The following is a 13,797-nucleotide window of genomic DNA, read 5'->3' on the forward strand; positions in this document are numbered from 1 at the left end:
TAACTCTTGGTACTGTCAGAATTGAAGGAAACCCAGTTGGTGTTAGATAATCAAAGAACTGCTGTTGAACAGTGGAGTAGGGGAGACAGAAGAGGCTCTCCTATCATTCTCCAGTGCTCTTGGGATTCCTATGATGACCACTGTCTGGCACTACTGCCCAGGTGTCACACTGTAGACCTAGCTAAAAACTCCAGTAGGAGTAAAGTGAGAGGAACAAAATATCCAGTTCAGTACTTCAATATACATCATGGTTTTTAATAGCTGTTACTGTAAAATGCTTTGAAATGCAAAGTCCTAGTCAACCTAAGGTTTACCACCAGTGGGTAGCCTTCTCTCTTCTGCAATCAAATTTACTGGCATTTGGAGCACACTGATACAGCCTTCACACCTTTCAGGAAAAGTAAAATGAACTATACCTGTTCCTCAAACCTGTTCTGGAAGGCCTTGCCAAATCTAAAAACTCAAATGATAATTTTAATGCTTTGCTGTGCCTTTGTCCCTGATCTCTACCTTGTGGTCAGGGCTCCACAAAGATTATGTTTAAAAATAAACCTTGCTTCATACCTTGGCTTAAGGGCACAGCGTGAGCTATTTTCAGCATTCAAAATTCACTAGATACTAACTAGTAATTTATATACTTGAGACCACTGTTATCTGTCAGGAATTGAAACATTTCTTTAAACTACAACTAATTCAGGAACGTGGACATCTTAAGGCAAACTGAAAAATGCAATATGATATAATTCTATCATTAGTATTTTCTGACTTCAAAAAAAGAAAAAAATATATATCTATATAAATAAAAATATAAGCTTTGTAGCAGATACCCAACTGCCAAAGAGAACAGACTTGGAAAGTGTTCATACACTTTGATCCTAAAATAAAAACAACCTTCTAATTCCTATTATCTTTAAATCCATGACTTCTCCAGTTGTGTGAAGCCATCCTCTTCAGTATATTTCATAAATGTGATACCATCTAACATCAGCATTACTAAAAGTCATGTTGAATTGATCTTTTAAATTTAACACACTAGTAAGTGGAGAAAGTATTTTTAAAATAGGCTGTACTAAAATCCCATTGGCTATTGTGCTCCACCATATAGAAGAGCAAATATCAACCTCTTCCTCCTTCCTTTCTTTTGAACTGATTTTTGGGGACTGGAAATGTGTACTGAGAATTTTATATCTCAATTCGTGTATCAGTCATGTTAATACAGATGAGAAGACATCTCTGACCACAAACCAACTTCCACACTGGTAAGGTGAAAAAAGAGTCATGAACACATAATTTTAAAGTTTACTTTAAAAATGTAAATATCTCCCAATATTTAACAGGTAAAGAAAATAGCATATTGGTGTATGTGGTTGTTATATTTTATTTTCCAAGTAATACTGATTAAAAATATTTACACACCTACTTTTAAGTCCACAGTTTAGCACTCTTATTTGTATGGCTTTAGAAGTTATAGCACAAGATCTTTACATTAAGGATTGGGGAAAAAGATTCATTCAAAACAAAGCCTGATATATTATATACATGTTTTTTCTCTGTACTTTATTTTAAATACATTAATTTTTAAGTGATGCTTATCTTTTTTTCATCTGGTGGTAAAATACTAGTGCAACTTTTCATCAAAATAAAGTTTACCACAGATATAAGTGAATTTTCCCAATTGAAAATGGCCCTTCAGCTGCCATTGAATGAAATTTCTCAATCTAACTGAAGTGAAAAAGAACTGGTAGCTGTCACTGTAAGGAAAATACCGAGTGCTATAGCATGACCTACATTGCTCCTTGCAACACAAACTCTGAAAGAACCAGAGGCGCTTTACAGAAGTTTAGTTGAATTTGAAAAGGCACATGGGTGTGGTTGGTTTTTAAACATTCTAGAAATTTGCCGCCGCCACCACCACCGTTTCTGTTGCAGAGATGACATCTGTGACTGTCAGGGTAGACAAGAGTGTTGTTCAAGCTAAAGAAAGCCAGAAGCCAAAATTTAACTGCACAGTAACAATGCACTTTTCTTCATGCAGCCTTGTGTATCCTATATATTCAAATGTTCTAACATGCATTAGAATACATAAACTTGTATTCTAATGATTTTACATTTGATTTTACAATATGGGGGAAAAAAAACTTGAGGAAGGACATGACTGGACAAAGAGAGAAGGGAGAACCCTTACCACAATGAAAATAGATACATTCGTACCCAACTATATAATAAGAATATAATCCGTTTCAGTTTTCCAGAAATATACTTCTCAAAGCTTCCCATTCACTTATGGGAAAGATCCCTCCTCCATGGCATCAAGTGGGGGAAAATCAGTTTGTTTCAACAGAAACAGTTCAACACAACAGGAAAGAGCTTAACTTTGGTCCACATGTCTGTTAGCTTAAGGACAGTCACACTGCCCATCAGTTCAAAAACTCAACACATAAATTTAAAAATATATTCGTTTGTTATTTCATTCTAAAACTGGCATAGGTGTTCTGTTCTCATTTCCTGACTTTTCAGCTTGGGAATCCACTGTTGATTTGGTCTCTAAACCCTCAGCATCTTCGTGATCATCTCTGGCCGCCTCAGCAGCATCTGCTTGGGTAGGCTCTCTCTCCTCTTGGTTCATGATTTCAGGGGTCACTTGATCCAAGTCTGCTTCTAGAAGCTCAGTTTGTACTTCCATTGGCATCTGATTTACCCGTTCAACATGCAGCTCCTCTACATGTACTTCGGTACCTTCTTCAGTCTGAATTCGACCCACTTCTAGATAACTTACCTGGACCTGTTCTGGAAGCTCGTTCATATGTGAATCGTGCACTTGGCTGTCCTGGAGCAGATCTGGGTGGACCTGTTCGACAGTCACTTGTGCTGAATCCACTTGAACCTGAAGCAATGGTAACACGTGCACCTTCCCAACTTGTTCTATAATAGTCATTGATGTCACAGGTTCAGTTTGCACACGTGTTTCTACTGAAAGAACTTCTTCAGTTACTAGACGCTCTGAAATATTATGAGCATCACTGAGATGCCTCCTTAATTCATTTCCTTGCATAAACCACAAGTCACACAAAGTACAATGGTTGGGTTTATCTCCAGTGTGTATTACCAAGTGATCTTTGAACTGGTCCCAGCTGTTAAACACACTATTACAGACCTGAAATAACCAAACATTTGGTGTTAACACTTATATTCAAACTGAAGGAAATATGGATGCATTTATTCTCTATAAGAAAAAAGTTGAAGATTTTTCTGAAAATGTTATAAATATGACATCTGTAACATAGTCTAAGGAAATTTCATAATTCTTTTGTTTATTTGATATTTTACCTGATTAGCTAACAACTTAAATCCTTTTGGGGAACATTTTAATATTGCCTATATTAAAGGACTATAAAGTAACACTATTATAATTTCTTCCATGATATCAACATTAAGAACAATTTCACCATGTGGAATAAATACACACTAATCATGGAAGAGCCAATTATAGCTGGTCTGCCTCCTCCACCCCACTCCTGAATTCTAATGATTGTTCTATGGTTAAGAGTAACCATAGTTTCAGACTATGTTACTTAGGACATAATTTTATTGACATTGGTATCTTCTAGGGTTGGGTAAAAACAACAACTACTACTACTATTATTCCCCCTTATGAAAGGAAGACAGTGATGTTCTTTACTCTCGTTTCTTTCTAAGCTTGTCAGCTCTGTACCTTTGCTCTAGGTCTGTCACCCTTCACTTCTAATGATTTCAAACACAGACTCCTTTGCTAAGGATGGAGTACACCCACACATACCTGACATTCATAAAGCTTCTTTCTTCCCTTTTTTGCCCCCACTCCAGTTTGGCATGCAGTCAGGTGACATTTGAGGGTGCTATTTCTAGCAAATCGTTCATGACAATTCGGACATTCAAAAGGTTTTTCACCTGTTAGAATAGAAAAAAAAATCATATTGACAAATTAAGAAAAACAGAAAATGCAAAAAGTTTTTTCTTTTTGGTTAATTCTAATAGCACCTTCTTGAAAGAAGGATCAGAATTTATAACTCAGATGTTTCCACCACATCCAAAAGACTATTCTAAGAGGTGGAAATAGTAAGTTTTTAATGATTCTTATAATTGTATCTGTGCTCTAGCAAAGAAATAAAACTTGGATCTGAATGTTGTTCCATGTTTTTGCATTTCTTAAAAAATTGTATATTTTCCCTTAGATAGAAATCAAGGTCAATTTCCTTTTTGGGGACATGCACCCCTCTCCATTCCACAAGCATTTTTTGAGCAATTATTGCGTTGCCAGGCCATGTGCTAGGTAATGAAGATAAACTGTCCTTGTTTTTAAAAACTTCATATCATAGGCCAGAGTATTTCAGGAAGGTGAAATACATGAACATAAACAAATGCAATGCACCACAGAAGGCCTGTTACAGAGAAGAGGGCAATGGGAAACGGGACTGCAGCAGTACAGAGGAGGAGAGTGATGAATTCTGCCTGGAATGGAATGAGAGAAGGACAGGAAAGAAATAGGTTATTCTAGGCAGAGGCACAGAAGTGTAAAACAGCATAGCAGGTGAGGAGTAAGGAGGGAGGTGTCATACTGACTCCCAGATCTCTGGCTTAGAATACCAACCAGAATAAAGAACAGAGAAGTCCAAGTAGGTTTGGAGTGGGATGTGCTAGGGAAGATTATAAATTCATTTTTGAGTTGGTGAGTCTGAGGTACTCAAAGCAAAGTGGAAAATCTGGTAGACAGTTACATAGACAAATCTGGAGCTAAACAGAGGGTGGACTGACGTACAGATATAGAATCCAATAAAACATCCAGTTAAAACAGCAGGTCAATGAAGCAAGCAAAGAAAACAAAAAGAATAGCCAGAATTAGAAGGAAAGAACACTGAGGAAAATTAAGAAAGAAATTTCAGGAAGATGAGGTAATAAACAGCGCCTAACTGAACAGAAAGATCAGGTAGGGTAACAGGGGACTGGAATAACCCTAGCAAGAGCACTGTGAGTGGTATGGTGGAATCAGAAGCCACACTACAGTGGGATAAGGGAGCATGAGTGAGGCAAGTTGATGGAAACCGTCAGTACAGAATTCTTTCAAGAAGGCTTGGAAGTAAAGAGGAGACGTGACTAGAGGGGGACATGTCAATAAGAGGTTCTCTAAGCCAGAAGAGAGTCATTACTTATTTGCTGAAGGAGAAGGAACCCGTGGAGAAGGAGAGAGTAGTAGGCATGACAGATGAAACATGGTCTTGGAGGAGACATCAAGGTGTGGGATTCAGGATTGGCCTTGAAGAAAAGGGAAATATCTTTCTCTGTAATAAAAGAGAAGGAGACAACGAGGAACCACATCGTTTACACCACAGCTAGGTTGGGGGTAGGAAGTCAGACATGTCACCTGCTGGGGTGGGGTGTGGGCAGAGGTCTTGAGTGCTGCACTGAAGGTCTAGAATGCCAATTAGGACAGGAAAGATATAAATCAGACACCAAAAGGCCTAACTCAAGGTCTGATAAGAATTTTTTCCAGCAGTGCTCAGCAGGAAGCAGAAGTAAATGACTGCAATAATTCATTCCAGGATGTAGGGTTCAAAAGCCAAAGGGAGCAGGGCCTCGGTCCTCCGCCCGCGCCCACCGGAGCCTGTTCGCGTTGACTAACCAGAGTCCGCGAATTCAACGCTCCGAGCCCGATCGGACGGCCCCGACCCCCAGCTTTCTGTCCTTTGAAGACACTAAGAATAATGTCCCTGCGTCAGCTTTTACTAGAGCCAATCACCTGTCATGCCTGGAACAGGGATCGTACCCAGATTGCCCTGAGCCCCAATAACCACGAAGTCCACATCTATGAGAACAGGAGCCAGTGGGTGAAAGCTCATGAACTCAAGGAGCACAACGGACACATCACAGGTACCGACTGGGCTCCCAAGAGTGACCGCGTTGTCACTTGTGGGGCTGACCGCAATGCCTACGTGTGGAGTCAGAAAGATGGTGCCTGGAAGCTGACCCTGGTGATCCTGAGAATTAACCGTGCAGCCACTTTTGTCAAGTGGTCCCTGCTAGAGAACAAATTTGCTGTGGGCAGCGGAGCACGACTCATTTCTGTTTGTTACTTCGAGTCCGAAAATGACTGGTGGGTAAGCAAGCACATTAAAAAACCCATTCGTTCCACGGTCCTCAGCTTGGATTGGCATCCCAACAATGTCTTGCTGGCAGCAGGATCCTGTGATTTCAAATGCAGAGTGTTTTCTGCCTACATTAAAGAAGTGGATGAGAAGCCAGCCAGTACACCCTGGGGCAGCAAGATGCCTTTTGGTCAGCTGATGTCAGAGTTTGGTGGTGGTGGCAGTGGCACTGGTGGCTGGGTGCACGGGGTCAGCTTCTCCGCCAGCGGGAGCTGCCTGGCCTGGGTCAGCCACGATAGCACCATGTCCGTTGCCGATGCCTCAAAAAGTGTGCAGGTCTCAACTCTGAAGACAGTTCCTGCCCCTCCTGAGTGTGTGCTTCGTCTTGGAGAACAGCGTCGTGGCCGCTGGCCGTGACTGCTGCTCCATGCTCTTTAGCTGCGCTGACCGCGGCTGCTTGACCTTCGTCTCCAAGCTAGACATCCCGAAACAGAGCATCCAGCGCAACATGTCGGCCATGGAGCGCTTCTGCAACACGGACAAGTGGGCCACAACCAAGGACCGCAATACGGCCCTGGAGACACTGCACCAGAACAGCATCACTCAAGCGTCTATTAATGAGGTGGACAAGCAAGATTATCGCAAATTTTGCACTGCTGGCATCGATGGAGCCATGACCATTTGGGATTTCAAGACCTTAGAGTCTTCTATCCAGGGCCTTCAGATAATGTGAAGCTGAGCGAGCCTCCCAGATCTAGCATGAGGACGGACAGGCTGCGCCGGGCAGCTGCGCCATTTGCATCATCGCAGGAGAGCCAGCCACCAGGAAACACTGAAGACACATATGGCGCAAACCTTGTTGTGTGTTTTGTTTGAGGATAATTAGTGTAAGTGTTGGTTTTTTAAAAGCAGCAGTGATTTGGGTTTTGTTTTTTTGTTTTGCTATTTCATTCCATTCTTGACCAAAGCTTCTCTTTAAGTAGTTTATTATGGAAAATTGTCACACTAACTTAAAGAAAGGGGTGGGGGAGGTATGTAAATTGTCCGCTAAAAAATTAAATAAAAATACTGAATGTGGGGGGGGCGGAGCCAAAGGGAATATGCTTAGAGTACAAGAAAAAGTGACTTAAGATATATACAATGAGGACAAGATAACGTCAGAAATGGGGCAGTAAACTAGGTGGAAAGGGGTATGGAAAGACAGGAAGGCTAAATGAGGCAGACTCCCACAGTCAAAGTAAGGAAAGCGGTGAGAATTCAAGAGACAGGATGATGCTTGTAGAGAACAGGACTAAGATTTCAGAGGTGGAACCTCAGTGATGATCTGGTCCTAGACATGACCCTCATACTCACGTGGAACAGACACAGTCAAGTAACTCTGAGCTGTGTTTTATCCCTGACAAAACAATTATAGCTTATTTTTTATATAATTTTCATGAGATGAAAAAATTAATTTGAGAGAGAAGACCTAATCGCCTAGAATTATTGTTGGTATAGAAACTCCTTTACAACTCCCCAAATGTTGGGAGATACTGCTAACTAGAACAGTTTTGTTTTAATAGTGTATAATTTTTCACTATAAATGAAGCCTACAGATAAAAATTGTCATAACCTCTTTAAAGGGCAATTTGATAATATTTGCCAAGATATAAAATGCACATATTCTGTGACTTGGCAATTCTGCTGTCAAAAACTAAGTTATTTGAACATGTACACAAAGATTATGTACAGGTGTGTTTATTACAGCACAGTGTGTAATAGTAAAAGACTAGCAACAACCTAAAAGTGTATCAACAGGGATGGTTAAGTAAATCATGGCATACCCAAACACTGAAATACCACGCAGCCACAATGAAAAAAATTAAGTAGATTCATGAATGTTTCACCCATTAAAGAGTTCAAGATAAATTAAATGGCGTAACATTGTATTGCATGCTCCTGTTTGTTTGTTTCAAAACTTCTGTGTGTGTCTGTTTATGGTTACTTGAAAATGCAAAGAATGTATCTGGAAGGATAAATAAGAAAACGATGTCAGTAACTGCTTCTGGGGAGATCTATTTAAGTAGGAAAGAGATTCACTTTTCAGTGCATATCATTTGAGCTTCTGCTATTTAAAAAATTAGTTTAATAAGCCCAATAAAATCTAGGAATTGTAAGAGATTAATTATACTTTAGATGTGCAGAAAGTACAGTCTTCCAAGTGCTTTTATCATTTTCTCTTATTTGTCACAACCCTGTAAAGTAGGCATCATTATTCTTATTTACACAGACAAGGAAAGAGGCCCAAAGATAAAGTTCATCAAGCTGACAAATGTCAGAACTGGAGCCTGGGAATTCCCTGGCGGTCCAGTGGTTAGGACTCGACAATTTCACTGCCAGGGCCAGGGTTCAATCCCTGGTCAGGGAACTAAGATCCCGAGAGCTGCGCGGTGTGGCCAAAAAACAAAAAACCAAAAAAACCTGGAGCCTGAATCTAATTATGGTTTCCGGACCCAGATTTTTTTCTACAATTCCACACTACCTCTCTGGGCAACTAGGGAACAATTATTTGAAAACATGGTTACAGGTCATCTTTGGATTCTTTCACATGCAGTGTCCCACAGGCATATCTGTCAATATATCTGCTCTCTCCCCCCACCCACAAATCTTACCCTTCTATATTTTTCTTTCTAAATTAATAAACTTCCAATCATGTAGCCACCCAAATCAGAAAGCTGGGAGTCACCTTCTCTTTTACCCCTACATCTCACCAATCACCAAACCCTGTTGATTCTGCCTACTTAATGTTCTATCTCCAACCCTTTTTCACTATTACTGCCTTTATTCAATCCCCCATCCTTGTTTAGATTACTCCAACAGCCTTCGAATTAGACCCAGTAGGCTTCACCCACTCCAATCTACCCTGCCAGTTCTCTCTCTCTAAAGCACAAATTTAATCAGAAAACTCCCTGGCTTAAATTTCTTTAAAGTGACCCAGAGTCTTTCAAGATAAAAATCCAAACTCATTTAGAGCACTTAAATGAAAATAACTACATGATCTTAGCCTCATGTCCCATCACTTTCTCTCTTGTCCTTGAACCACTGGGAGATCGTCCATGATGCCTAAGTGCATGCCACATGGTCAGCCCTCCAAACTCTTTAGCTGCATCTCCTGGCATTTGGACCCAATCCTCCAGTCATAACAACCTGCTAGCAAGTACTCCAAATGAGTGACTTATCTCTCCTCTATGTCTGTGTACACTTAATTTCTTTTGTCTGGAACGCTCATCTCCTGGCTAACTCCTTTTCCTTTGGGAGTCATAGGGTAAACCCTCTAGGAAGCCATCCTTGTCTCCTTCATCATAAACAGCACAAGCAGGCACTCCCATAAGACTCTGCTTACCTCTATCAGCACTTAGCTGATTGTGCCTGCTTGTCTCCCCTAACGTAACTTTGAGCTCCTTGAAGGCAGGGACTCTAAAATTTATCTCCATGACCTATCAGGCTGGCATTATCATCACTATTATCCAAATGGAAACAAAGTAATTCAGGACAAGTAACAGCCAAAATTTTGCAAATCAAGCGTGGATTACTGTGCATGCTTTAAGAACATACAAGAAACCAAAGCACTAAACTAATGAAAGTATGCAAAATATGAAATTGAGGGGGGTGTATTATGTATATGTTGAGAGTAGGAAACAGGAACGGGACCATTTATCTTTACACTTAGTTTGTTATAAGTGAAAAATGATCCACCCTTTATTAACACAAACACAATTAAAAACTGTTTACTGGGGGCTTCCCTGGTGGCGCAGTGGTTGAGAATCTGCCTGCCAATGCAGGGGACAAGGGTTCGAGCCCTGGTCTGGGAAGATCCCACATGCCGCGGAGCAACTGAGCCCGTGAGCCATAACTACTGAGCCTGCGCGTCTGGAACCTGTGCTCCGCAACGAGAGGCCGCGATAGTGACAGGCCCGCGCACCGCGATGAAGAGGGGCCCCCGCTCGCCAACTAGAGAAAGCCCTCGCACAGAAACGAAGACCCAACACAGCCTAAAATAAATAAATAAATAAATTTATTTATTTATTTTAAAAACCCTGTTTACTTATGTTCCTCTTGAATTTACTAAATCACTGATCACATATGCTACTGTCTTGTCACTAATTACTAGTACAATAATTGATCGAGGTTAAAAAAGACAGTAAAAGTTCAGTTTGCTTTACATACTGAACTGTTCCTTCAAAGGGCATCTGGTTCTGTAATTTGTAACAACTACTTAACTAAGGTACTTAAGTTATCTCACATAATTCTGAAGGGAAACACAGACATAAAACATAATGTGGGGGGCTTCCCTGGTGGCGCAGTGGTTGAGAGTCCGCCTGCCGATGCAGGGGACACGGGTTCGTGCCCCAGTCCGGGAAGATCCCATGTGCCGCAGAGCGGCTGGGCCCGTGAGCCATGGCTGCTGAGCCTGCACGTCCGGAGCCTGTGCTGCGCAATGGGAGAGGCCACAGCAGTGAAAGGCCCGCGTACCGCAAAATAAATAAATAAATAAATAAACATAATGTGGGGCTTCCCTGGTGGTGCAGTGGTTAAAAATCCGCCTGCCAATGCAGGGGACATGGGTTCAAGCCCTGGTCCAGGAAGATGCCACATGCTGCGGAACAACTAAGCCCGTGCGCCACAACTACTGAGCCTGTGTGCTGCAACTACCGAAGCCCATGTGCCTAGAGCCCCTGCTCTGCAACAAGAGAAGCCACTGCAATGAGAAGCCTGCGCACCGCAACAAAGAGTAGCCCCGGCTCACCACAACTAGAGAAAGCCCATGTGCAGCAACAAAGACCCAACCCAAAATGATCCACCCTTTATTAACACAAACACAATTAAAAACTGTTTACTGGGGGCTTCCCTGGTGGCGCAGTGGTTGAGAATCTGCCTGCCGATGCAGGGGACACGGGTTCGAGCCCTGGTCTGGGAGGATCCCACATGCCGCGGAGCAACTAGACCCGTGAGCCACAACTACTGAGCCTGCGCGTCTGGAGCCTGTGCTCCGCAACAAGAGAGGCCGCGATAGTGAGAGGCCCGCGCACCGCGACGAAGAGTGGCCCCCGCTTGCCACAACTAGAGAAAGCCCTCGCACAGAAACGAAGACCCAACACAGCAAAAATAAATAAATTAATAAACTCCTACCCCCAACATCTTAAAAAATAAATAAATAAAATAAAAATAAAAATTGGCAAGATGTAAGAATGAAAATTACTTTCAAAGTTAGTACTGATTTTGCTTTGAAAGCATAAATATTTCAACTAATATTATAAAAACACTGTGTGCTCAGCCGGCACATTAGGGAACACAGGAAGTGGTTCCTGTGGTGCTAATTAAAATAAGAAAAAAGGATTTAGACACTTAGCTTCAAGTGAATGTGGAAAATCTATACTTTTAACATAAAGTATTTGCTAATTACCTGTATGCTTTCGAAGATGCTCTTTAAAATGTCCAAAGTGGTCAAACTGTTTCTCACAGTACTGACATATGTGAATTTTTTTCCCAGTTCTTTGCTTCTTACTGACTCCACCTTCTTCAAGGTGGTAACAATTGAGGTGCTGTTTCCATGCGCTCTCCCGAAGATACCTTTTATTGCATATTTCACACTTGAAACTCTCAGTGGAGTGTGATTTCATGTGTTCCTTAAAATGGTAAAACAATTTAAATGAACGGTTACATTTCTCACAATGGAACAAGTCCTTCACATGTGACAGCTGAAGTTCCACAATTTCAATACCTTCTACCTGTTTGCTTGTGGGGTCAGAGGCACAGCCATCTTCATCTTTAATCTGCCCTTTTCTATCACCCTGACGGTACTTGCTGGTGATATCTGCCAATAATGCCAGAGCGGAATCATCAGAGGAACCTGTGCTCTGAATATACTTTATGGACTGCCTGGCAGTAGCCACATCCTCTAACGTTTCAATGCCTTCATCTTCCACTTCGATTGTGCCTTCAGCAATCTCCACCTCGATTTCAACAGGTTCAGATTCTGCAGACGGCAATGACTCAGTGATAACATTTGAAGTTTCTGCAATCTTTCTTTTTTTTGCTTCATTTTTTCCTGTGGTAGTTTCCTCTAGTGGAGCTGAGTTTTCTTTGTTCCTGAAATACACAATGTATGGATTAAAAAAATCTATAAGATCAATCAAAATCCTACCAGGCTTTTTGGAAGAATTGATAAGCTGATAATAAAATTTGTATGGAAAGGCAGAAAACAAGACTGTAAGACTTATACTACCTGATTTCAAGACTTACTATAAAGCTACAAAATTAAGACAATGTGATATTGGTGAAAGGATACACATGGAGATTAATGGAAGAGAATAAAGTCCAGAAATAGATCTACATATATATATAGTCAACTGACTTCTGAAAAAAGGTTCCAAAGTAATTTAATGGAGAAAATATAAAACAGTGGTGTTGGAACAACTGGTATCTATATGGTAAAAATAAACCTTGACCCTTACCCTATTATACACAAAAAAATTAAAAATGGATCATAGACTTAAATGTAAGAACTAAAACTATTACACTTCTAGAAGAAAACAGGATAAAAATCTTTGCAACATTGAAAGATTTCTTAAATAGCACACAGAAAGCAGAGACTTTCAGCAAACATTGATAAAATGGATTTCATCAAAATTAAAAACTTGGTCCTTTGAAATACACAGTTAACAGAAAGGCACACCATAGACCAGGAGAAAATATTTGTAAACATATATCTGTCGAAGGTCTTATATAGAGAATACAAAAAGAATTCGTACAATTCAGTGAACTCAACGGCTTAAGACAACTGTTGGGAGACAATTCCCCATGAGTCCCTTGTGTTTCTGCATATCTTGTGAATTGACAGCTTTGGTTCTGGACTAGTTTTCAAGGATGTTTGTTTGCTGAAGAGCCAACAGCCTGGGAAGATAGAGTGGCTCCCACTGGAGAAGAGGACACCTTTACTTACTGTCCAATATAATAATATCCCCCACTGTGGGATAAAGGTCAGGCAGGTTCGTTTGCAGCCCATTCTAAAAGATTTTGGTTTCCTAAGCTGGAGATCCTTCAGCTGTGATGAAAAATGACCACATGCAGAGCATTCACCTGGGCCACTCTATGTTACCCCTGTGGGACTTGAGGAAGGGAAAAGTGGCACAAATAGAAAACTCATGCTGCCTGCTGTGCAGAGAATAATAAAGTCCTTCTTTCTGACCTACGAGTCCTGTTATCTTCTATCAGCATCCATGAAACCATGGCAGGATAATTTCTTGGCTTGCAAGTAGGATAAAAACTCAGATCCCTCACAGATCTTGCCAAAGTTTGGCAACCAAGAACAGGGTGCTGAAAAAGACAAGGAAGGCTTTCTGGAACAGGAAGGATGAAACCTCACACAGCCAATGGAATTTGAGGAAGTCTACTAGAGCTGGCAGTAAACCTGTTTACCAAATTGTATGGTCAACTGGGCAATAAATGGTCCTCTACTTATTTGCCTATTGCTCTGAGTTCAACTGTGTGCCCCTAAAAGATATGATGAAGTCCTGACCCCTGATATCTGTGAATGCGACCTTATTTAGAATTGTCTTCGCAGATGCAATCAAGTTAAGCTGAGGTCACTAGAGCAGGCCCTACTCTAACTAAGTCTTTATAAGAGGGACATGTGGAC

General features: G+C 41.1%; 1 protein-coding gene and 1 pseudogene across 10 annotated transcripts in view; one reads left to right on the forward strand and one right to left on the reverse strand.

Moving 5' to 3' along the window:
• Positions 1–1,323: 1,323 nt before the first annotated feature.
• ZNF131 (zinc finger protein 131) overlaps positions 1,324–13,797 on the reverse strand; it is a 31,577-nt gene continuing 19,103 nt past the window's right edge. For 7 of the 9 annotated variants that reach the window (XM_082621648.1, XM_082621645.1, XM_082621644.1 and 4 more), the window contains exons 5-7: positions 11,563–12,248; positions 3,797–3,927; positions 1,324–3,154 (exon numbers count right to left, since the gene is read on the reverse strand). In XM_082621648.1, the coding sequence (XP_082477774.1) occupies positions 2,468–3,154; positions 3,797–3,927; positions 11,563–12,248 (1,504 nt within the window). In that variant the 3' untranslated portion in view covers positions 1,324–2,467. Of the gene's footprint in view, positions 3,155–3,796; positions 3,928–11,562; positions 12,249–13,797 lie in introns of those variants that run through there. The other 2 variants (XM_082621650.1, XM_082621651.1) reach the window with 2 other exon arrangements.
• LOC309805126 (actin-related protein 2/3 complex subunit 1A-like) lies at positions 5,779–7,163 on the forward strand (annotated as a pseudogene). Its single transcript has one exon. The product of its transcript is annotated as an actin-related protein 2/3 complex subunit 1A-like (transcript).

The sequence above is a fragment of the Mesoplodon mirus genome, assembly GCF_964341445.2.
Source record: "Mesoplodon mirus genome assembly, chromosome: 5".
Lineage (NCBI taxonomy): Eukaryota > Metazoa > Chordata > Mammalia > Artiodactyla > Ziphiidae > Mesoplodon > Mesoplodon mirus.